The sequence below is a fragment of the Pelophylax lessonae genome (genome assembly GCF_965119305.1).
Source record: "Pelophylax lessonae genome assembly, chromosome: 2".
NCBI lineage: Eukaryota > Metazoa > Chordata > Amphibia > Anura > Ranidae > Pelophylax > Pelophylax lessonae.
The window spans coordinates 80,604,148-80,628,104 of record NC_138769.1 but is presented as its reverse complement, the minus strand read 5'-3'; the positions used below and the strand labels follow the sequence as shown (position 1 = coordinate 80,628,104).

Sequence of the window (23,957 nt, the reverse complement as noted above, 5' to 3'; positions counted from 1 at the left end):
CAGATGGTCAGCATCTTAAAGAATGTTAATTTGTCTTTCATTATGGTTCACCCAGCCCCAGCTAGGTTTGACCATGAAAGGAAGGAACAGGGGGAAATTATTTGGTCAATACAGTTTAAAGACTCTCCTAGTGAAACCAAAACCCCCCTCCCCCTTAGCATCTCAGTAAAAGAGGAATTGGGACAGCTGTGTATGGCACCCATTTGGTGTATCAGAATGTCCACACAGCCTTTCACTGTCATATTAATAATCAGAATAATGTCCATTTCAGTTAAAAAAAACACTAGAATTCAATATTTCCATTACATTACGACGATGAACTGCAGTCAGGTCGACACCCCAAGGAGGACAACGAGCATGCAGATAGGCTTCCCTCAGACGGTTTCTGACAGTTTGCGCAGAAAGATGTGTTGCACTGCGTGAGGCAAATGGTGGTCACATCATAATACTGACTGGTTTTCAGACCCCTCCTCCAGACCCTGGACCCCCCCAATACAGTAAAACTGCACATTTTAGAGTGACCTTTTATTGTGGCCAGCCTAAGGCACACCTGTGCAATAATCATGCTGTCTAATCAGCATCTTGATATGCCACACCAGTGAGCTGGTTGGATTATTTCGGCAAAGGAGAAGTGCTCACTAACACAAATTTAGACAGATTTGTGAACAATATTTGAGAGAAATAGGCCTTTTGTGTACATCGCAAAAGTCATAGATCTTTGAGTTCAGCTCATGAAAAATGGGGGCAACAACAAAAGTGTTGCGTTTATAATTGTGTTCAGTGTATATAATAGTTTACATTTTTTTGACACATAAGTGCTGTATATAGAATATTGCATTTGTAAACTGCTCCTATTTTAGTCAAGCAGGCCCATTTTATGACCACCAGAGAAAGGGTGGGGGGTGGGAGGGTTCACAGGATCTTTTCCAGAGCTTGACTTTATTCCTAATTTTCTGTGGATATTGCTGGCACACATTAGCAAGCACAGAATCACACTCTTACATTCAAACTTTCCACATAAAAGTCTGCTCTCCTGGCTCATCCTCTATGTCCTTTGCCCCCACCAGAAGTTGCTCGCTCTTGAGCCCTGCTGCTTTGTCCATTGACATGGACAGCGGGATTCAGCTGTGTTATGCTTTTCATTATTTTGAATTCCACTTTATTCTGCCTCAGTAAAGAGAACAATATGGTCAAACAGGGCAAATTAAATAATATTTGCTCTTCATGGATTTGTGTAATTGTATGCTACCACTGATAGTGTTTGATGTTGGAGGGACTTCTTTGACACTCAACAGTTCTGGAGGGGTACACATGAGTTTCTCCTTTGGCAATTATGGGGGAGAAAGCAAAATACATGTCAACCCAATATCTAAAATCTCATATAAGCTTTAACATGATGATGTCATTTTAAAGCATTTTTTAATATCTGTTAATCTGCATCTTTCATTAAAATATTATATGGTGATCTTGCCATGAGGATCCTTATTCAGGTGCTTTTTGGTAAAAGGGAACAATGCTCCGTCCTAGTTTCACAACTGTGCTCCTGCATTGTCATTCTGTCACACTGGAGACTACAGTTGATCACTGTAACACACATTGTGCAGGAATGATCCACTGTTGTTACCATTGGGAAACCCACCCTGAGAATTGCCATGAAGCCATTAATAGAGTGCATGTTTGTCCTCTTTGGAAACAGATTTTCACTCTTATTAAGGCAACCTATAGTATCTCTATCCCATTCACCTCAGCAACGGCCGTCCCTAGGTCTTCCAGACCTCAAACCCGCAGTTAGAACCCCGATTACCCAAATACTCCTTGCTACCAGACTGGCATTGACCCGTCATTGGAGGGATCCCTCCCCCCCCCCCACGGTTAACAGAACTAATACAATTGATTACTACACAGACTTCTTATGAAATTGCATTTGCTTTGTCCAGGGGTAAATACAATGAGGTTAAGGACATGTGCTCTATCTGGTTTACAAATCAGGGCATGTTAAACATTTGACTCTCTCATATATTTTACTACTCACTCACGGACTTATTCTTGTTCTTGTTTTTGTTTTTGTTCTTATTCCTGTTCCTAATCGGTTGTCTTTTTGGCACCTTGTTCTGCTGTTTGTTTGCATTGCTCATGCTTGCTCAATATAATCTCCCGTACATTTGATATATATCTGCGTAACTGATTCATGTCTGACACTGCTATCTTGGAGCTCCTGCGTGAGCAATTTTCCTTTCGTGTTATTTCTTTAAAAAACCTAATAAAAAATTTAATGGAAAATAGAGTGCATGTATTAAGTAGATGCAAAGAGGCTGCAACAGCACATAGACAAAGCATGGAGGTTTTATGTTTTATGATGACTGGTGCTTTAGCAAACTAAATGTCCCAAACTAATTTACCAATGGTTTTAAGAAACGCTTAAAAAATGCTCTTTACCCATGTAAAACTGGGCTAATGTAACAAGTAAAAAATGCTGATTTTATTTTAGTGAAGGTGTGAGTTTAAAGTGACTCTGCTATCCCTCTTGCTATTACGTTCAACAATACATGCATGCAAAGGATATTGAAAACTCTTAATTGCTCAATCTTTTATGTTACATCTCTCAGTCGTGCTATCCACTTGACCTATTTTCACTTTATCCTTCATTCCTCCTTTCTATTGACTGTGAAGGAGCTTGGTGGTGGGTTGGCAGCAAAGATATGCTTGCCTGTGATCCAAATGGCAAGGGGGTGTAAGGCACAAGTTAGCACCAAAAAGCAACTACACTGTAAGCATAATTTCAGTTACAGCCTAACTCATATCTTTTATTTTGTATGTTGACTTTAGGTTTTTATATAACAACTCCACAAAGGCCTGGATATGGTTTAAAAACTCGTCTTTCAAGTCTACCTTTAATTCCAACCCCAGAACCACTCTGTCTTGGTTTTTGGTAAGATGGAACATAAAAAAATGAATCATTGCTTCTCAAAAATTTAAATTATGCGATCTCTAAAGACACTTAATTAACATTATTTAAAAGGTTAAATCGTTTTCTCAAGCATAAACAGAAAAGTAATTTTACTTAATCATGTAAACCTTTTATTAAAATAATATGATCTGTCACTTCTATTTCTTGTTTTCCTGCATACATAAGCAGTACAGAAGCAGTATTAATTAAGGAAATGTAGGACACAGCAAACAACATCAGCATCTGGATTTAATAAAACCTTGAAAACTGTAGCTGGAAGATTTTGATTTGTGAGTACAGGACTCAATAATTAATGAATCCTAAGGTCACCTAGCAAATATGCCTCCTGTGTTGAGGTATACTAACTAAAGCTAAATGGGATCTTGAACTGATATTAATTTTTACACCATGACAAGCAGAATGGTAAGACATGCAAACCACAACAGGTGCAGATGCTGCATAAACTTACTATGAGCCTATTTGCTTGTGTCACTAGGCAATTTTGTATAAATAAAAGACAAAATTACAAAATACTACAATACTACAAAATTGTGCATGTTATGTCATAGGATCACCTAGAACACCTTTACATAGAAGGTGGGGCTTGGACATGACAACATTGTACACGTTGTACTAGTAAAGGAACTATAATGGAACTTGCATTTCCATTGGTTACAGTTAAACCTAGGCTGCCATGACTTTCTGTCCCTAACCAATAGACCTTGGTTTGTAAGTGCAGATAATTCATGGGAGCTCCTCTTTAAACTCACTTGCAGAGGGCATTATTATTGTACCTAACAAAGAAGTGTTTTTTTTAGCTTTAGTGTTTCCCCCCAATTTCAATGTGGTGGGCAGGGAATGCTGCCCTAAAATCACTTCTTGAAACTTTGGATCTTGGGAATGCACACATAAGGGTGTAGGAGGAGGGATAACAGGTTAGGGCTTGGATGGGAGCTCTGTTGGATTGGGAGTTTATCATAATTCAGTCCTTTAGACAGGTGATGAGTTCTGTAGTCTACATAGAGTGTTTTGCCCTGCAATATGAATTGTTGATACATGTGAAATGTTCACTTCACTGCATTGCAGTTGTAACAATATATTTTAACTCTAGGTATTTCATGTATGGTGCCAATGTCTTGAATTTAAATGTATTAAACATTTATGGAAATGGCTCTGAAGAAATTGTTTTCTCTAAAGAAGGAAACTATGGCATGAACTGGAATCATGGACAGGTCACACTAAATGAAACCTCTGAAATGGTGGTGGGTAATGTTATTGTTTCAGTTTAATTTTATTACATTATAACTAACTTGTATTCTAATTCTGAATAATCATCTTGAGACACATTGCCATGCATCTAGGTGGAAATTAGGGCATAGGAGAAATGGTAGACATTTCAGAGTAAAGTGAGGACATGCTAGAGTTAAAGTGATTGTAAAGTCAAGTATTTTTTTTTTTTTTATATAATAAAGAACATGTTATACTTACTTCCTTTGCGCAGTTGGTTTTGCACAGAGCAGCCTGGATCTTCCTCTTCTTGGGTCCCTCTTTGCTGCTCCTGGCCCCTCCCTCCTATCGAGTGCCCCGACAGCAAGCAGCTTGCTATGGGGGCACCAGAGCCGAGCTGCAGCTTTGTTTGTCCATTAAGACATGGAGCTGCTGTTCGGTCCCGCCCCCTCCCTCTCCTGATTGGCTAACTGAAGTTTATTGACAGCCATGGGAGCCAATGGCGCCATGGCTGTGTTTCAGCCAATCAGGAGGGAGAGTCTCTGATGGCCGAGGGACTCGTGGATCACTGGAAAGAGATTGGGCTCAGGTAAGTATTAGGGGGTGCTGGGGAGGCTGCTACAGTTAAAAGGTTGTTTATCTTAATGCATAGAATGTATTAAAATAAAAAAACATTCTGACTTTTCAACTCCTTTTTTTGTAAAGCTGGTCATAGATAGGTAGAACTTCAAATGGAAATTCTTGAAATGAAAATAAGGTTCTTAGAAAGTTCATTCATTTTTCTAATCATGAAATCAAATCAACGTTCCTCTTTGACCTGAGTGATGAATACATTTGAAGGAGCACGATGGAAAATTTTACTTGAACAAATTAACTTCTAGCAGTATATGTGTTTTTTTTTTTTTTTTTGGTACAGTCCATTTATTCCAAAATCAAATGTTAAAAGCAAACAACATCTATTCTGAGAATGTTCTAAAACATTTTGTACAAATTTTCCTAGGACTTTTCGTGAGAATTTTTATTCAATATTATCTTCATCTATGGCCAGCTTTAGTATGATAACTCCAAGGTCACCTATTAAGATATCATATATTTTCAGAAATAAGTGGAATCAAATCCACCAATATACTTTTTGATGCAATCAAAGTAATACGTTTGCTTCTTGCAGAATTCAATAAACCAGGTAGCCTGGTTTTACACAGTGTAGATCAGTTTTAGTTTAAACCATCACAAGCAAAAAAATGCTTTTGTATTGTTTAGTAAGCAAGACAATTAAATGCAATGTTCTATTCTTGAACATAAACTATAAAAAAAAAGAAAAAAAATGTGTTAGTACAAATTTTAAGTTACAAGACACTGTGCACATGTGAAATTTAGATATCTTACAGTATAGTTAAATACAGTCAGGTCCATAAATATTGGGACATTGACCCAATTATAATCTTTTTGGCTCTATACACCACTACAATGGATTTGAAATGAAACAAACAAGATGTGCTTTAACTGCAGACTGTCAGCTTTAATTTGAGGGTATTTACATCCAAATCAGGTGAAAGGTGTAGGAATTACAACAGTTTGTATATGTGCCTCCCACTTTTTAAGGGACCAAAAGTAATGGGACAATTGGCTGCTCAGCTGTTCCATGGCCAGGTGTGTGTTAGTCCCTCATTATCCCATTTCCAAGGAGCAGATAAAAGGTCCAGAGTTTATTTCAAGTGTGCTATTTGCATTTGGAATCTGTTGCTGTCAACTCTCAATATGAGATCCACAGAGCTGTCACTATCAGTGAAGCAAGCCATCATTAGGCTGAAAAAACAAAACAAACCCATCAGAGAGATAGCAAAAACATTAGGTGTGACCAAATCAACTGTTTGGAACATCCTTAAAAAGAAAGAACGCACTGGTGAGCTCAGCAACACCAAAAGACCCGGAAGACCACGGAAAACCACTGTAATGGATGACTGAATAGTTCTTTCCCTGGTGAAGAAAACACCCTTCACAACAGTTGGCCAGATCAAGAACACTCTCCAGGAGGTAGGTGTATGTGTGTCAAAGTCAACAATCAAGAGAAGACTTCCCCAGAGTAATAACAGAGGGTTCACCACAAGATGTAAACCATTGGTGAGCCTCAAAAACAGGAAGGCCAGATAACCGTTTGCCAAACAACATCTAAAAAAGCCTTCACAGTTCTGGAACAACATCCTATGGACAGATGAGACCAAGATCAACTTGTACCAGAGTGAAGGGAAGAGAAGAGTATGGAGAAGGAAAGGAACTGCTCATGATCCAAAGCATACCACCTCATCAGTGAAGCATGGTGGTGGTAGTGTCATGGCGTGGGTATGTATGGCTGCCAATGGAACTGGTTCTCTTGTATTTATTGATGATGTGACTGCTGACAGTTGATGAATTCTGAAGTTTTTCAGGCAATATTATCTGCTCATATTCAGCCAAATGCTTCAGAACTCATTAGACGGCGCTTTACAGTGCAGATGGACAATGACCTGAAGCATACTGCGAAAGCAACCAAAGAGTTTTTTAAGGGAAAGAAGTGGAATGTTATGCAATGGCCAAGTCAATCACCTGACCTGAATCCGATTGAGCATGCACTTCACTTGCTGAAGACAAAACTGAAGGGAAAATGCCCCAAGAACAAGCAGGAACTGAAGAACGTTGCAGTAGAGGCCTGGCAGAGCATCACCAGGGATGAAACCCAGCGTCTGGTGATGTCTATGCATTCCAGACTTCAGGCTGTAATTGACTGCAGAGGATTTGCAACCAAGTATTCAAAAGTGAAGGTTTGATTTATGATTGTTAATCTGTCCCATTACTTTTGGTCCCTAAAAAGTGGGAGGCACATATACAAACTGTTGTAATTCCTACACCGTTCACCTGATTTGGATGTAAATACCCTCAAATTAAAGCTGAAAGTCTGCAGTTAAAGCACGTCTTGTTTGTTTCATTTCAAATCCATTGTGGTGGTGTATAGAGCCAAAATGAATTGGAATTGTGTCGATGTCCCAATATTTATGGACCTGACTGTATATTATTTTCGGTGTTTTGATTGGTTATCTGTTTACCCTATGGTCTGGTATAACATGCATAATAGTTGTTGCATATAATATGGAGGAAGACTTTCAATTCAATGAAAAAAAACTTTGAACTCAGAAAGTCCAGCTATCTTTTCCTTTCCCTCTCCACTGTGAGTGCCCTTCTATGGGTCCCCAACTTGGGTCTTTCTACAGGCCTAGGCCCAAGAGGCCTTTTCCTCTTTAGGGTACAAACATACATGTCATAAGTTAAGGGTAGCCTCTTCCCATGCTCTTTCTGCCCAGGACCCTATCCACACAAGATTTTAAAGGGGCTCTGACTCCACCCACACCTACACCCAAGGGAGGAGATCACTGATTATGAATTCTGCCAGCATAGTACAGAGAGAGTTAATTATGGTGAAAACAGCTCCCCACCCCCTGTAACGCTCCTGCGTTTTATGTATGATGTGGATTTTCAGCTGCAGAAATATTCCACTTCAGTAGTCACGTAGAGAAACGCTGAGACACCATTCCCAACTCTCAATGACTCATCATGTGTGGAGGATCTCAATTCAGCAAGTAAATACACACACTCAATAAGATGTTTCCTAGAGTGGCTTATGTATATAGTAACACAGTGATGATAGGCTGAAGCGACAGGTTGGGTAGAGATGGTAGATGACAGACACTTAAAAGGAAATGTTCTTGAAAGTAAGATAGTAGCAGATGAGATGCAGATAGGTTTAGCAATCATATATGGTAGCAGATGACAGAGTAGCAGGTGGACATACACGAGAGATCAACCCAGTTCAAGAACAGGTGGTAGTAGGCTCAAGAGCTAGCAATCTTAGATAATGCAGATGTAGTAATAGTCCTTAGTATGCAGAGCTAGATAGTGTAAGCTTTAGTATGAAAGTTATAGAGGTTTCCCCTACGGGGTACTTATCACTAATAGCAATGTAGCAGAGGAGAGGTTCGGCAAGAGCGGATGATCCGGTAGCGGGATACAGGGATCAGCGCAGCGTGGTTCCGACAGCGAGGTAAGCTTGCAAGCATGAGAGCTTCAAGACAGGTTAGCATCAAGGCACAAAGCAGTTTGAACGAACACATGTGAGTGAGAGCCGGCGATCTAAATAGCCATCAGTCCGGCGCTCAGTGATGACAGCATCAGTCTTAAAGGTGTATGCGCACCTTACCAAAAGAGAATGGTGGGGCGCATACACTTATGAAAGAGTAATTAGGGTACCCAAAGGTACCAGAACATTACACCCCCTCATAAATATTTCCCTTGTACAAATCATTATTAAGACCTCATCTGGAATGTGCAGTTCAGTTTTGGGCACCAGTTCATAAAAAAGTTATTTGGGAACTGGGGAAGTGCAGAGAGGAGTAACCAAACAGATAAGAGGCATGGAGGAGCTCATCTATGAGGAACGTTTAGCTGAACTGAATTTATTCTTTCTTGAGAAAAGGAGATAAAGGGGGGGGATATGATCAACATAAATATAAATACATAAGGGGTCCATATAATAAACTTGGTGTTGAGTTATTCACTTAAAGGTCATCGCAGAGGACAATGGGTCACTCTTTATGTCTGGAGTAAAAGAGATTTCATCTCCAAATATGGAAAGGCTTCTTCACAGTTAGAGCTGTGAAAATATGGAATAGACTCCTTCAAGAGCTGATTCTTTCCTAGATACTTATAATATAACTGGATACAAATTATATTAGGTAGAGTTGATCCAGGGAATAACCGATTGCCTCTTGGGAGATCAGGAAGGATTTTTCCCCTGCTGGAGCAAATTGGATCATGCTTTGGTGTTTTTTTTTTTTGCCTTCCTCAGGGTCAACTGTGGGTATAAGATTGTGTATATATATATATATATATATATATATATTTTTTTTTTTTTTGATTGATTGAACTAGATCGACTTGTGTCTTTTTTTTTAGCCAGATTATGTAAAGAGAACTAGAGAAACAATTATCTGCAATTATTCAATATTGTTTTTAAAGTTATACTACTTTGATGAGAACATGTAACAAATATAAAGTAAGTGTTATCCTATTTTGGCTACAAAAGCAGAAACACACCTTAATACAGTGGTTCTCAACTCCTGTCCTCAGGACCCACTAACAGGCCAGGTTTGCAAGGTAACTGAGAAACATCACAGGTTATATAATTTGCTGCTCATTGATTGCAGTATTCTAGTCTGCATCTCCCCAAGGTAATCCTTAAAATCTGTCCTGTTAGTGGGTCCTGAGGATAGGAGTTGAGAACCACTGCCTTAATAGATTACTAGGCTTTTAAATTACCAGAACCTAATAGCCCTCCTCACACTTACCATACTACAGTAGGCATACAAACTTAGGTAGTGTAGAAGTGGGCGGCCACACAAGCTTGTATGGATATTAGCTCGGGTGCACTCCATGACAAAAGTAAGTAGAATATGAAGCACCCTGCCAAAATGTTGACATTATAAAATAATAAAATAATAATAAAATGGTGTTAGAAATTTCTCCCATTTAAAGTCTTGCTGGCAGATTTGCAGGGAAGTGCACATGCATGGTCTAATCTCTATAGGTACTAATAAAAATCTATTTACTTGTAGGCTTGCAAGCATGGAGAGGCTTATAACCTGTTAGGCTTAAAAAAAAAGACCTCTTGGTAAAGACTTCAGTGCATTCTTGCCACACGCCAAAATCTTGCACGAATGCCACTAAATTATTACACCTGTTGCTCTTCATTTTGTTATATTGTCACACAGGAATACACAGGCTTGGGTTCTTTTACAGTTCCATTTCCCTGACAGTGATGCTTTTAAGTTCCCATTAAAGTGTTACTAAACCCACAACAGTAAAACCAGTCTGTATATGCATTAAAGTATGCTTGTTATACTCACTGTGGAACCTAAGGGGTTAATCCACTGCATTGTGTAAAAAGGCTGTTTGATCCTGTCTTCTCTGATCCTCCCCTTCTTCCACTGTCTCAAGAACAGGTTCAGATAAGACAGAGTTACTGGAGTCGGGCTGCACATGATCAGTTTGCTGTGTATTGCTAGAGAGTTTTTTTTTTTTTTTTTCTTGAGAGGATGCATGTGTTCAGCACAGGGCCAATCAGCACTGTCCAGAGAGAGGGTCAGGGGTCCAGTGCAGTATGAAAACTCCTCCTACAAGCTTTAACTGTTAGAAGTCACAAGACTGCTATATACTGCTGATGAGAAAAGGTATTTAGCAGTTTATAGTTACTAAAATAATTGCATTTCCATGTTGTGTGTACTGGGGGAGACCAGATATAATAAATTAGTAACACTTTGAGGTTATACAGGTCAAATAAATAATTTATAAAGTTTGAACAAATAATATTGAAGGCAGCATTGCTAAACCACCAGTCGGACATGAACCACACACATTGTACCTCACTACTAATATTAATGTGACCATTTTCCAATAAAGGAAAATAAAATCTAATTGTATCTAACAGCATGTTAATTTGCAGACTCTCGGTGAGTGGGCCCTAGTGCACATTGCAAACAAAGCTGTGCCGAGAGCATGAGCCCTTTGGCTCCTGGCACAGTTACCAGCGGCTAACGGAAAGCTCCCGATCGTTGCTTGCAATTGAGAATTTTGCAATCATGTGACAGCCAATCACAGTGGTCACATGATCATAAACCCTGTCCCTCTCCTGGCATCTGAAACCCCTTAAAAGGCCAGGAGGTGCCAAGGGATAAATACTGTTTAAACGGCGTTATTTTACATCCCATGTATGAAGCAACAGTTTAAAATTTTGAAAACAAATTGTATTTTTTAATTTTCTAGGTGGCATTTGAAGCCATTACAAATGGAAGGTATAGTGACATAGCACTGGATGATCTAAAATTGTCTCTTGGAAAATGCAATGAAAGTATCTATCCCGAACCAACTCGTGTCCCTACTCCAGTTATCACGACCCCTAGTCCATGTGAGTACCATACCATAATCTTGATTATATGCTAGCTATTGCTTACGTGTTTTTGCAATAATTATGACTTGTTTGTGAATCACGTTAGCTCTCAGGCTTGGCTGCCCATTAGAATCAGTCTTGTTTTAGAAACAATGACTTTGACAGATGGCAAAATCAAGTGCCATGAGAAAGAGTAAATTTATTGGCTATGCTGACTACTATATTCATACAACAAATCTGTTCAGCCACTAGCAATAGTGGAAACTGCACATTTTGCGGCAAGATGGTCTCATTAATTGCTTCACTAGCTGTGTTTGTTTCCCATTTCCTCAAGCCTGACATATTCTGTATTTTATCACTGTAAAATTAATGTACTGCTATAGATCCATAAAACATAACAAATGTTCATGTATTATCAGTTCCCGTGGACTATTAGGTCATTTACAAATGAAAACAAATGATATAATATAGAACCTCAGTATAGTTTAATATTGAAAAGCAATTCTCATTTCTATGTTTCTGGTATAGGGTTTTTATTAATAATCAAAATTGGGGGCATACTGCAATAAGGGAGGATACAAAATCTAGTTGAAATGGTGGACACTGGCTGAATGTGATGCTTTAGTGCAAGAAAAGTTTGATTGGTGGCTTTAAGTTCTACAGTTAGTACACTCAATAGACAGCAAAGATGCTGCATAAAATGTACACATATTTATACAATGAGAGGTAATTGGTATAGCTCTTTTCTAGCCAAAATCTTTTACAGTCACCTGTCTGTACAACACCAGGAAACACCACTGGCTGACACATTCTGTATAAAAAGATCCATCAAGCAAGTTGTTCTTGCCTGATTGCTACTATTTTGTCCTAAATAAACTAATGACTGGTAGTTCTGGCTGTTCCTCTTCTGTCTCCCCACTACACAGTCATAAATATGTATGCTAAGTGTACATGTCTATGTCAATGTGCTTACAAGTTTATGGAAAAACAGGTCGTGGGACAAACTTCAGGTTGGCCAGACTGCTTCTGCATAACTGAGCAGCCTCTTAGGTAAGCAGTCACATTTAGGGTGAGGTAGAGCTATACTGTAACTGGCAGAGGAATCATCCTAATGATCAGACAGAATCCTTACTTGATCCTATGTACTTCCATAGTTGCTGTCACAGGTATTCCATCAGGAATAAGGTAGGTCATTATAACAGGGGAAAAACCTTGCTTCGCTCACCTTCCCTTATAGCATCACTACCAGGTGCTGCTGTTGTGCACTCCTATCACTATTGTCTTACATGGTCATTCTTAGATGTCAAGTGTAACAGGTAGAGAAATCAGCCGAATGATCAGACAGCCAGTAGCTTTGAACTTTACTAAGGTGCAGAGTTAAATTAAAGCCTCAGGCTGGTTCACACTGCTCTGACATAGAAGTGCTCTGCCCCTTTGTGACATCACCACCCCATAATGACCCAGGTGGTGATGTCACAAAGGGGCGGGGTCTCTGAATGAGATTACTGGATGGCCACGCCCCATAGCTATATAAGAAATGGCAGACGCTGGAGCTAACACAACAGCCGGAGCTAGCATCGGGAGAAGACATCAGTGAAGGGAGAAGAACCAGAGAAGGAACAGGAAGAAGAAGACAAAACCTAAGGGAGAATGGGGGACAGTCTTCATTTTTAATAAACTTTGACAAAAACCTGTGTACTGTTTTTTTATTTTTTGACACTTTTTTGGGTTATTGGGTAGGGGTATAATGTATCCCTTACTTATTCACATGGGGGGCGGGATCTGAGGGCCCCCTTGTTAAAGGGGGCTTCTAGATTCTGATAACCTCCCTGTCCGCAGACCCCCACAACCACTACCCAAGGTTGTCGGAAAGAGGCCCTTGTCCCCATTAACATGGGGGGAAGGTGCTTTGGGGTGGTTGGCACAGAGTCCCCCCTGCCCCAAAGCACCCAACCCCCAAGTTGAAGGCATGTCACCTGGTATGGTCCAGGAGGGGGGGCACTCGCTCACCCTCCCTTTTTGCTGGGCTGCATGCTCAGATAAGGGTCTGGTATAGATTTTGGGGGGCCCCCAAGCATTTTTTTTTTAATTTGCCACGGGGGTTCCCCTTAAAATCCATACCAGACTGAAGGGTGATTGCCGGAGATGTACTGATGTGCTAGAGCAACAAAAGAGAGCCCTCAACAGGGCTGAACTGCCAGGGTGGTGAGTAAGAACACTTTGGGAGCAAAAAGAGGACATATGGGGGTTCCAGATTCCATATTGTAGCTTTCTCTACATGTTTTGCGACTAAGCATTAGTTCATTAGGAGCTATATTGGTGCATCTATGTGAAAAGGCAAAATTACATATTAAAGACATATACAAAGTTTCCAAAAATCAAATATTTCTAGCAGAAATTATATAAACTTTTGATATATATTTAAAATAAATAATTAACCTCCCCGGCGGTATGATTATGTCAGGAATTTTGTACCAAAAGCGGTACAATTTTTTGCATGGAAATTTGGTGTTATGTATTGTAGGCCTACAATTCTTAGTATTTACTTACTTAAACCTGACCAAACAAGACTCTAGTAGACATCCCAGATGTGATAAAGTTTGAAACACAAAATCATAAATTATAATATAATAAATAACTATAAATAAGTTAAAGTATATATATATATATATGTATATACAGTGCCTTGCGAAAGTATTCAGCCCCCTTGAACTTTTGAACTTTGCGACCTTTTGCCACATTTCAGGCTTCAAACATAAAGATATAAAACTGTAATTTTTTGTGAAGAATCCACAACAAGTGGGACACGATCATGAAGTGGAACGAAATTTATTGGATATTTCAAACTTTTTTAACAAATAAAAAACTGAAAAATTGGGCGTGCAAAATTATTCAGCCCCCTTAAGTTAATACTTTGTAGCGCCACCTTTTGCTGTGATTACAGCTGTAAGTCGCTTGGGGTATGTCTCTATCGGTTTTGCACATCAAGGAAATTTTTGCCCATTCCTCCTTGCAAAACAGCTCAAGCTCAGTGAGGTTGGATGGAGAGCATTTGTGAACAGCAGTTTTCAGTTCTTTCCACAGATTCTCGATTGGATTCAGGTCTGGACTTTGACTTGGCCATTCTAACACCTGGATAGGTTTATTTGTGAACCATTCCATTGTAGATGTTACTTTATGTTTTGGATCATTGTCTTGTTGGAAGACAAATCTCCGTCCCAGTCTCAGGTCTTTTGCAGACTCCATCAGGTTTTTTTCCAGAATGGTCCTGTATTTGGCTCCATCCATCTTCCCATTCATTTCAACCATCTTCCCTGTCCCTGCTGAAGAAAAGCAGGCCCAAACCATGATGCTGCCACCACCATGTTTGACAGTGGGGATGGTGTGTTCAGGGTGATGAGCTGTGTTGCTTTTACGCCAAACATAACGTTTTGCATTGTTGCCAAAAAGTTCGATTTTGGTTTCATCTGACCAGAGCACCTTCTTCTACATGTTTGGTGTGTCTCCCAGGTGGCTTGTGGCAAACTTTAAACGACACTTTTTATTGATAACTTTAAGAAATGGCTGTCTTCTTTCCACTCTTCCATAAAGGCCAGATTTGTGCAGTATACGACTGATTGTTGTCCTATGGACAGTCTCCCACCTCAGCTGTAGATCTCTGCAGTTCATCCAGAGTGATCATGGGCCTCTTGGCAGCATCTCTGATCAGTCTTCTCCTTGTATGAGCTGAAAGTTTAGAGGGACGGCCAGGTCTTCGTAGATTTGCAGTGGTCTGATACTCCTTCCATTTCAATATTTTCGCTTGCACAGTGCTCCTTGGGATGTTTAAAGCTTGGGAAATCTTTTTGTATCCAAATCCGGCTTTAAACTTCTCCACAACAGTATCTCGGACCTGCCTGGTGTGTTCCTTGTTCTCCATGATGCTCTCTGCGCTTTAAATGGACCTCTGAGACTATCACAGTGCAGGTGCATTTATATGGAGACTTGATTACACACAGATGGATTCTATTTATCATCATTAGTCATTTAGGTCAACATTGGATCATTCAGAAATCCTCACTGAACTTCTGGAGAGAGTTTGCTGCACTGAAAGTAAAGGGGCTGAATAATTTTGCACGCCCAATTTTTCATTTTTTGATTTGTTAACAAAGTTTGAAATATCCAATAAATTTCGTTCCACTTCATGATTGTGTCCCACTTGTTGTTGATTCTTCACAAAAAATTACAGTTTTATATCTTTATGTTTGAAGCCTGAAACGTGGCAAAAGGTCGCAAAGTTCAAGGGGGCCGAATACTTTCGCAAGGCACTGTATATATATAAGTACAGTAAAACTGCAGGCAAGGGCACTGGGGGGCAAACTAAGGTCAATTTATTTTATTTAGTAATTACAATATTTCTTTATACATATATAAGATTACAATATATCAGTGTGTTTGTGTGTTTTACTTTTTGAATTTGCCGCCGGTTCCACCCCCCTGTGACACGACGCTCGCAGGGAACGGAAGCCGAGGCACACAGCATCAGGCGTGAGATCTGGCCGCCGTACACTGCTGGAATACATTGCGGGATCCTGGGGACAAGGTAAGTAACCTCTTCCAGGATCCAGCGACTTCTCCCTGGCAGTACCCCGAGTGTGACTCGGGGTTACCGCTTATGGCACTGAAATTCCACCCCGAGCCACACTCGGGAATACCGCCAGGGAGGTTAAAGTAGAGCAAAAGGGTAAATTCTGGCAAAAGTGTTGAATCCAACAGGACAGCGTGGGGTGACATCAAGAGGCTATAGGCAGCAATGTAAAATGTAACCAGGTAATTATACAGTACAAGTGTTTGCATAACCATTATCACCACTACATAATTACTACTAGAGATGGGCTGAAACCCCCCCCCCCCCTGTTCAATTTGCACCAGAACTCTCGAACATCGCAAAAGTTCAGACCCGAACCCGATTGAAGTCTATAGGACCCGAATTTGAAAAATCAAAAGTACCCATTTTAAAGGCTTATATGCAAGGTATTGCCCATAAAAAAGGTATGGGGGCCCAGGTACTGCACCTGTATCAATGCAAAAACTTTTTTTTTTTTTTAAAGATCGTTTTTACAGGAGCAGTGATTTTAATTATGCTTGAAACAATAAGAATAAAAATTCCTTAAAATATAGTGCCTGGTGGGGGGGGGGGGGGGTCCCCTTAGTCTGCCCCTAAAGTGGTGTATCTGTGTATAGAACCTGCTGCAGCAAAACTGGCGATTATTAAAAAAAGGGCATTTTAATTGCTGGTAATACAATACCATTGCTGGCAATACAAAATGTAAAAAAAATGACATGGGGGTCCCCCCTAAAAATCCATACCAAAGCTTCATGTTCAGATAAGGGTCTGGTATGGATTTTGGGGGGGACACCTTGCCTTTTCTTTACATCTTGGCATGGGAGTTCCCCTCAAAATCCATACCAGACCCAAAGGGTCCCAAAGGGGGGATTGGGGAGTGAGTCCCATGCCTTTTTTTTTAACAGTGTTCTATTGCCAGCAATGTGTTTTTCATTCAGCTGTCAGCTTGAAAGCCCGTTGAAAGCTGTTGACTCATCTGTTGTTAAGGCTGCTGAGGCTGGCTTCCTGGCCTGTTCACTAACAACCAGCTATTCACTGTTCCCTGTTTAGGCAAAGCTTTGCCCAATCAGGGCTTAGAATGCACTGTGCAGTGTGTAGTGCATTGTGGGTCGCTCGAAGGGCAAACATCCCTTTTCCCTGTATAGGGGTATATATATATATATGTGTGTATGTATATATATATATATATATATATATATATATAAATATATATGTGTTTATGTATATATATATATATATATATATATATATATATATACGTGTGTGTGCATATATATATATATATATATATATATATATATATGCCTCCAAAGATGCCCAAAAAATGCCCAATAAACGCCTGAAACAAAAACGCACAGGTGTGAAAGGAGGGTAACACCATCCATGCGCTACTGAAATTCTAAGAAAAATTATCTTTTTTTTCTGGTTCTGGACATGCTACAGAGCTGAAACTTCACAGGTACACTTTTTAGACCCCCCAGACACTAAATTCAAAGAAATTTCATTTTTTTTCAATAATTTTTTCAATAATTGGCTCTCTATCAAAAACGACAATTTTTAAGAACTTTTTTTGTGTTATTAATAGTCCCTGGGGCATGACCCAGAACCCTATGCACTTTTTAGGGGCATTTATTGGGTTTTAGGGCTTTAAAATTGTGTTTTTTGATTATATATATATATATATATATATATATATATACACACATATATTTATATATATATATATATATACATACACACACACACACATATATATATATATATATATATATATATATATATATACCCCCTATACAGAAGTTCAGATGTCATGCCTGCCTCCAAAGACGCCCAATAAACGCCTGAAACAAAAACGCCCAAATTCTAAGAGAAATTATCTTTTTTTCTGGTTCTGGACATGCTATAGAGCTGAAACTTCATAGGTACACTTTTTAGACCCCCCCCCCCCCCAGACACTAAATCCAAAGAAATCTAATTTTTTTTTTCCAATAATTTTTTCAATAATTGGCTCTCTATCAAAAATGACAATTTTTTAGAACTTTTTTTTGTGTGATTAATAGTCCCTGGGGCATGACTCAGAACCCTAGGCTCTTTTTAGGGGCATTTATTGGGTTTTAGGGCTTCAAAATTGTGTTTTTTGATTCCAGAAGTTCGGGTCCTATTGATTTCATTGGGGTTCTGGAATCCGAACCGAACTTTCGGGAAATTCGGGTGTTCTGGTCGAACCAAACTTTTCAAAAGTTTGATCATCCCTCATGAGGACATCCAGAAGGATGAAAGTAAAAAAGAGTATGCAGTAAAAAAATAGAATTAGGGAAAGCCCCGGAAGATTTTACCCCCTTCCTAACCAGGGCCTATTTTGCATTTCGGCACTGCGTGACTTTAACGGACAATTGCGCGGTCGTGCCATGCTTTACCTTTTAGTGGTAAAACAGAGCTTTCTTTTAGTGGTATTTGATCACCTGTGCGATTTTTTGAGCTATAAACAAAAAAAGAGCGTCAATTTTGCAAAAATAACAATATTTTTCACATTTTTTTATATGAAATTCCCCCCAAAAAATGTAAAAATCAAAATTTTTTAACATTTTCGGCCAATTTTTTTTTACCATATGTTTGGTAAAAAAAATCGCAAAAAGCGTATTTTGATTGGTTTGCGTAAAAGTTATTGTATTTACTAACAAAGGGAAAGATTTTTGTCATTTTTGTTGTTTTTTTTTTTAACGTGTAATGGCGGCGATCTGCGATTTTTTTGTGGGACTGTGACATTGCAGCGGAATCGGACCCTTGACTGACATTTTTGACACTTTTGGGGTTACCAGTGACATTACTACAGTAATCAGTGCTATACATATGCACTGTTACTGTAAAAATGACACTGGCAGTGAAGGAGTTAACTTTATTGGAGAGGGAGGGGATAAGTGTGTCCCTAGGGGCGTGTTTCTAACTGTGATTGGCTGTGGCTACTAGTGTAAAAACAGAGATCAACGGTCCTACATAGTAGAACCGTGTGATCTCCATTCTTACACAGGGAAGAATGACAGGAGGCTTTGTTTACATTAGCTGCCTGCCTTTCTTCTGGTGTAACGGAAGATCGCGAGTGCCCGGCGGACATCGGGTCTGCCGGGCACACGCGCGGGGGGGGGTCTGTGACCACATGGGAGCGGGAGCGCGCCTCCGGCGGCACGCTCTTACTCCCTAGAGCCTCACAGGCTAGTGACGTAGCCCTACGTCGCTTTGCCTGTGAGGGGCTAACCGCCGCAGTAAATAGTCGTGCGGCGGTCGGCAAGTGGTTAAGACTGGTTAGTGATAGGTTTTTCTACCACTTTAAATATTGTAACCTACAGTATTTTTCAATTAGAGAAGGTGGATCAATATGAAACATCTGCCCCTCAACTGTTTTTTTTATACATGTTTTTGCTGATGTAATAACTCCCATATGTGCTTTACCCAACCATATTGTATAGGTTCGATTAAATTTAGTATCTTTTAAATCACAGAAAACCCCCTTAACCACTTAAGCTCCGGAGGATTTGGCTGCTAAACGACCAGGGGGTATTTTGCGATTCGGCACTGCGTGACTTTAACAGACAATTGCGCGGTCGTGCAACGCTGTACCTAAACGAATTTGGCGTCCTTTTTTTCCCACAAACAGAGCTTTCTTTTGGCGGTATTTGATCACCTGTGCGATTTTTTGATCACGCGCTATAAACAAAAAAAGAGCGTCAATTTTGCAAAAATAGCAATATTTTTCCCTTTTTTTTTATATGAAATTCCCCCCAAAAAAAATGTAAAAATCAAAATTTTTTAACATTTTCGGCCAATTTGTTTTATGCTACTTATGTTTGGTAAAAAAAATCGCAAAAAGCGTATTTTGATTGGTTTGCGCAAAAGTTATTGCGTTTACTGTCATTTTTGTTGTTTTTTTTTAACGCGTAATGGCGGCGATCTGCAATTTTTTTTGCGGTACTGGGACACTGGGGCAGACAGATCGGACCCTTGACTGACATTTTTGACACTTTTGGGGTTACCAGTGACATTTCTACAGTAATCAGTGCTATATATATATATACACTGTTACTGTAAAAATACACTAGTAGTGAAGGGGTTAACTTTATTTGAGAGGGAGGGGCTGTGTGTGTCCCTAGGGGCGTGATTCTTACTGTGATTGGCTGTGGCTTCAGCTGTATGCAGAGTGATCAACGGATCTACATAGTAGATCCATATGATCAGCTCTCATACAGAGGGGAGAATGACAGGCAGCTTGTTTACACAAGCTGCCTGACTTTCTCCCTCTCCCCCGCCGATCGCAGAGTGGCCGGCGGACATCGGGTCCGCCGGTCACACGCGCGGGGGGGTCCGTGACCACGCGGCAGCGCGCCTCCGGCGGCACGCGCTCGCTCCCTAGACCCTCACAAGCTAGTGACGTAGCCCTACGTCACTTTGCCTGTGAGGGGCTGACCGCCGACGTAGATCGGCGTGCGGCGGTCGGCAAGTGGTTAACTACTTCTGGACCGAAAGGCGTAACGCCTTATTGACCCAGCCATTTTTTGCGATACGGCACTGCGTGACTTTAACTGGTAATTGGGCAGTCGTGTGATGCTGTACCCAAATGAAATTGATGTATTTCTTTCCATAAATAGAGATTTTTTTTGGTGGTATTTGATCACCTATACGATTTTTATTTTTTAGCGCTCTAAAAAAAAAAGAGTGTCAATTCTGAAAAAAAAAAAAAAACAATATTTTTTACTTTCTGCTATATCACATTCCCCCAAAAATTTAAAAATCAAATTTTTTCATCATTTTAGGCCAATATGTTTTCTTCTACATATTTTTGGTAAAAAACAAAAATTCCCAATAAGTGTATTTTGATTGGTTTGCGCAAAAGTTATCACCTCTACAAACTAGGGGAAATATTTATGTCATTTTTATTTATTTAATTTTTTTTTTACTAGTAATGGCAGAGATTAGCGTTTTTTAGCGAGACTGCGACATTGCGGAGGACAGATCAGACACCTAACTGACATTTTTTACATTTTTAGGGGGACCAGTGACATTACTACAGTAATCAGTGCTAAAAATATGCACTGTTACTATACTAATGACACTGACAGGGATGGGGGTAACACCAGGGGCGATCAAAGGGTTAAATGTGTCCCTAGGGAGTGCTTTCTAACTGTGTGGGGGTGGGCTTGCTGCATTAACACAGAGGCCTGTGTTCCTAAATAAGAGGAACACAGGATGCCTGTGTCCATTACATACAGAACAGCGGTCTGCCGTGTTTACAACGGCAGACCGCCGTTCTGTCTCCACGGGGAGCGGTCGCGGGTGCCCGGCGGACATCACGGACACTGGACCCACTAATTGGCTTTCCCTGTAGCCTATCTGCGTGTGCGCTCAACCCTAATAACAGTTCCATGGGCGCCCCCTCTAGCGGTCCTAGGTACGTCGTTTTGCGGGACAGAGCCGACCTGCCACCGTAAAACTACGCAAGTGATTAAAGCAGGTGTAACCGTAAAAATAAAACTGTCAAATTTTTTTTTTTTGTAGAAGAGACATTCTACTTTTTTGACAAAAAAGCAAACTTTTTATTTCTTACTAGCAAATTCTTACTATCTCTGATGGCTGAGGGCAAACTGTATGGTAAGTATGTCATAATTTGCAGGTATGCACAGCATACTTTCTTATTATAGTATGAGCCTCCAGCTCTTCAGGGGACTTTCACTTCACTGTAAGAAAGATAATATGGGCAGATTGGGGAACATGTACTGTATATGTGGCAGTTAAAATGACAGTACATAAAATATGACAATGTGACTCAAAGCACACATGTACTTAGATAAATACAAATCCTACTATTGCTGACCTGCTTCTAAAAATGCTGATTTATTGGTTTTTCTCCCTGGGGCCCCTTTTAGCAGCCTATCTCTGATTGCTACAAGCTACCCTTCAATCAGGAGAAAGCACACATGATCAGGAGAAGGAATAGGATTAAGTGTGGCTATTGATGTCGTAAGAAACAAGATCCTATCATTTGTGGTGAGCAGGTGGAGTTGAAGCAACCATGTTTCAGCAAGAGAGAGGTTCTTCATCCTAGTGAAACATGGCAACATTAGCCTTGTTCCCCCAGGGAAGTATGTGACAGCCTTCAAGGAGAATAGTGGGCAGTAGTGATAAAATTTGTAGTTGAGTCAGGTCAAACTACAGAAAAGTGTACCTGGTGTAGCACCCTCCTAGGTAGTAGCTAGGAAAACGCATTTGGTGGCTCTTTTCTGCTTATCAGGAGAGCCTGATCTGTTAGTTTTGCCTGTCACATGTTTCCAGGTGTGATATATTGGGTCTAAGTGAGTCTCCCCACTGTATACAATAAGATAGATTGTTGGACAGTGGAGGAAACCTAACCAGTAGCACACCAGGGATTGTGACTGTTTCAGTGGGTGGGCATTGCTGCAATGCATGCTGGGATTGGCTATAAATCCAGAGGGAGTATGTGACAGGAGGTCTTTTGGCGGGAGCAAAGTCCCAGGAGGAGGTGGATGGCTGTCTCTCCTCCTGCAGGTGTGAGGAAGGTGGTTCAGGCGGTCGGCCTAGTGAACCAGGTATGAAGCTGAGCTGCAGAGGATCCAGAGTGCTGACAAGTGGAGCTGCTGGCAGAATCATCTTGGTAAAAACAGTATTGTGAGTACCAGGAGATCTGCCTAAGGGTCTGCCTAGGAGAGGGGACAACTCCAGAGAGGTCAGGGGATCAAGGAGCCAGCTCACACAAGGAGTGTATCAGTAAAGGGGGTGCAGTTTAGTTAACCCTGAAGATTAGGAACAAAAAGGGGGTGCCAGGAAGGGCCCTGAAGTTGTTCTGCAGTACAGTACAGTTTACCTCAGGATACAGTTTACCTCAGAAAGCTCATTCAAATATGCTTCACAGCTAAGGGGAAAGTGAAGCACCGTGACTAGCGTTATTCAGCGTCACTCAGCGTTACTCAGCATTTTCAAGCCACCCCAGCCTATTATGCATAGTTAATAAAGTTGGAGTATCCCACTCATTCCCTTCTCCTATCCAAGTTCCAAATAAAAACACAAAAACCAAAGCTACCGGACTGTTTCCTGGCTGAGCTAAAACACTTGGAAAAAATGTCAAACTGTCATGTTGATGCTAATGGTAACCCAGGGGAACCCATAACCAGCAGCTCCCAAGGGAGTAGTGCTACTCTGGTCTCTGCAGCATTCCAACTCTTTATACCTGTACTGTCTCTGAGAAAGTCCTGTTGCTTCAAAAATAAAGGTGTCTAGAGGGAGCAGTATCAATTATGTGACAGAGCTCTGGCCTACAGTTTTGACACTAGACACAAACACTGTCACGTGGAAGAAGGTTATATGCCCTACCATTCCCCGAAGCAATGGGTATTTATTGTCAGTTGAAATAAAGCAGGTAGTGGCACAGGATCACTGATATAGTTAATATTAGTATATTAAGGAGAGCCTGCTCACAGACACTGGCACTTTGCTCTGAATGAAAAGACTGACAGTGTAACTTTAAGCTTCTTCGATAAAGGTTCATATTTAAAACACAAATCCATTACTAAATGCAGAAAAATCCAATAAAAAAAAATCTTGGAGTCAGAAAATTGTAAAAAAAAAATCTTTATTAGTAGATGTTTATACTCACAATTACAAACCCCCTGCCAGTTCTATTGATTTCTTGTGGGAAAAAATCCATACCTCCCACCATTTAAGCAAATCAGTTCAAATCACACCATTTGCATTCAAATGAAATGACAAGGTTACATGAGGTGAGCACTGCAGTTGCAGTTTTACGTGTTAGCATTTATTTATTTATATCTGTTTATTTATGGAATTAAATCGGAATTCTTTTAAAATAAGGTAAGGTTGTACTGTTTTAACTGTCATATAAAAAAACAAAAAATTTAAATTTTTGAAGAAAAACAAAACAATACTTTCCTTTAAAACACAGGTTTAATAATCCTTGAAAGTCCCTAAAAAAAAAAGCAGGCCCCCAGAAACCAGCCCTCCCTACATGAATGAGTAGGGGTGCATGATACATCTGACTAATCATCCACAAAAATAAATACAGTGTAAAATAGGCACGCAGACAATGTGACAAAGTCCGGTATAAAAAAAAAAAAACAATATGACCTATGGTGTAAATCCATTGGTAATCATGCTGTACAACTATGCAGATCAATGTTGTTC

At 40.1% G+C, this 23,957-nt stretch overlaps 1 protein-coding gene across 1 annotated transcript in view; it reads left to right on the top strand.

The window, feature by feature from the left end:
* Positions 1–23,957, top strand: part of TMPRSS15 (transmembrane serine protease 15) — a gene marked incomplete at its 5' end in the record, with an annotated part of 640,117 nt that overhangs the window by 280,880 nt on the left and 335,280 nt on the right. The window contains 3 exon segments of the mRNA XM_082246136.1: positions 2,827–2,929; positions 4,059–4,209; positions 11,023–11,164. Coding sequence (XP_082102262.1) covers positions 2,827–2,929; positions 4,059–4,209; positions 11,023–11,164 — 396 coding nt within the window.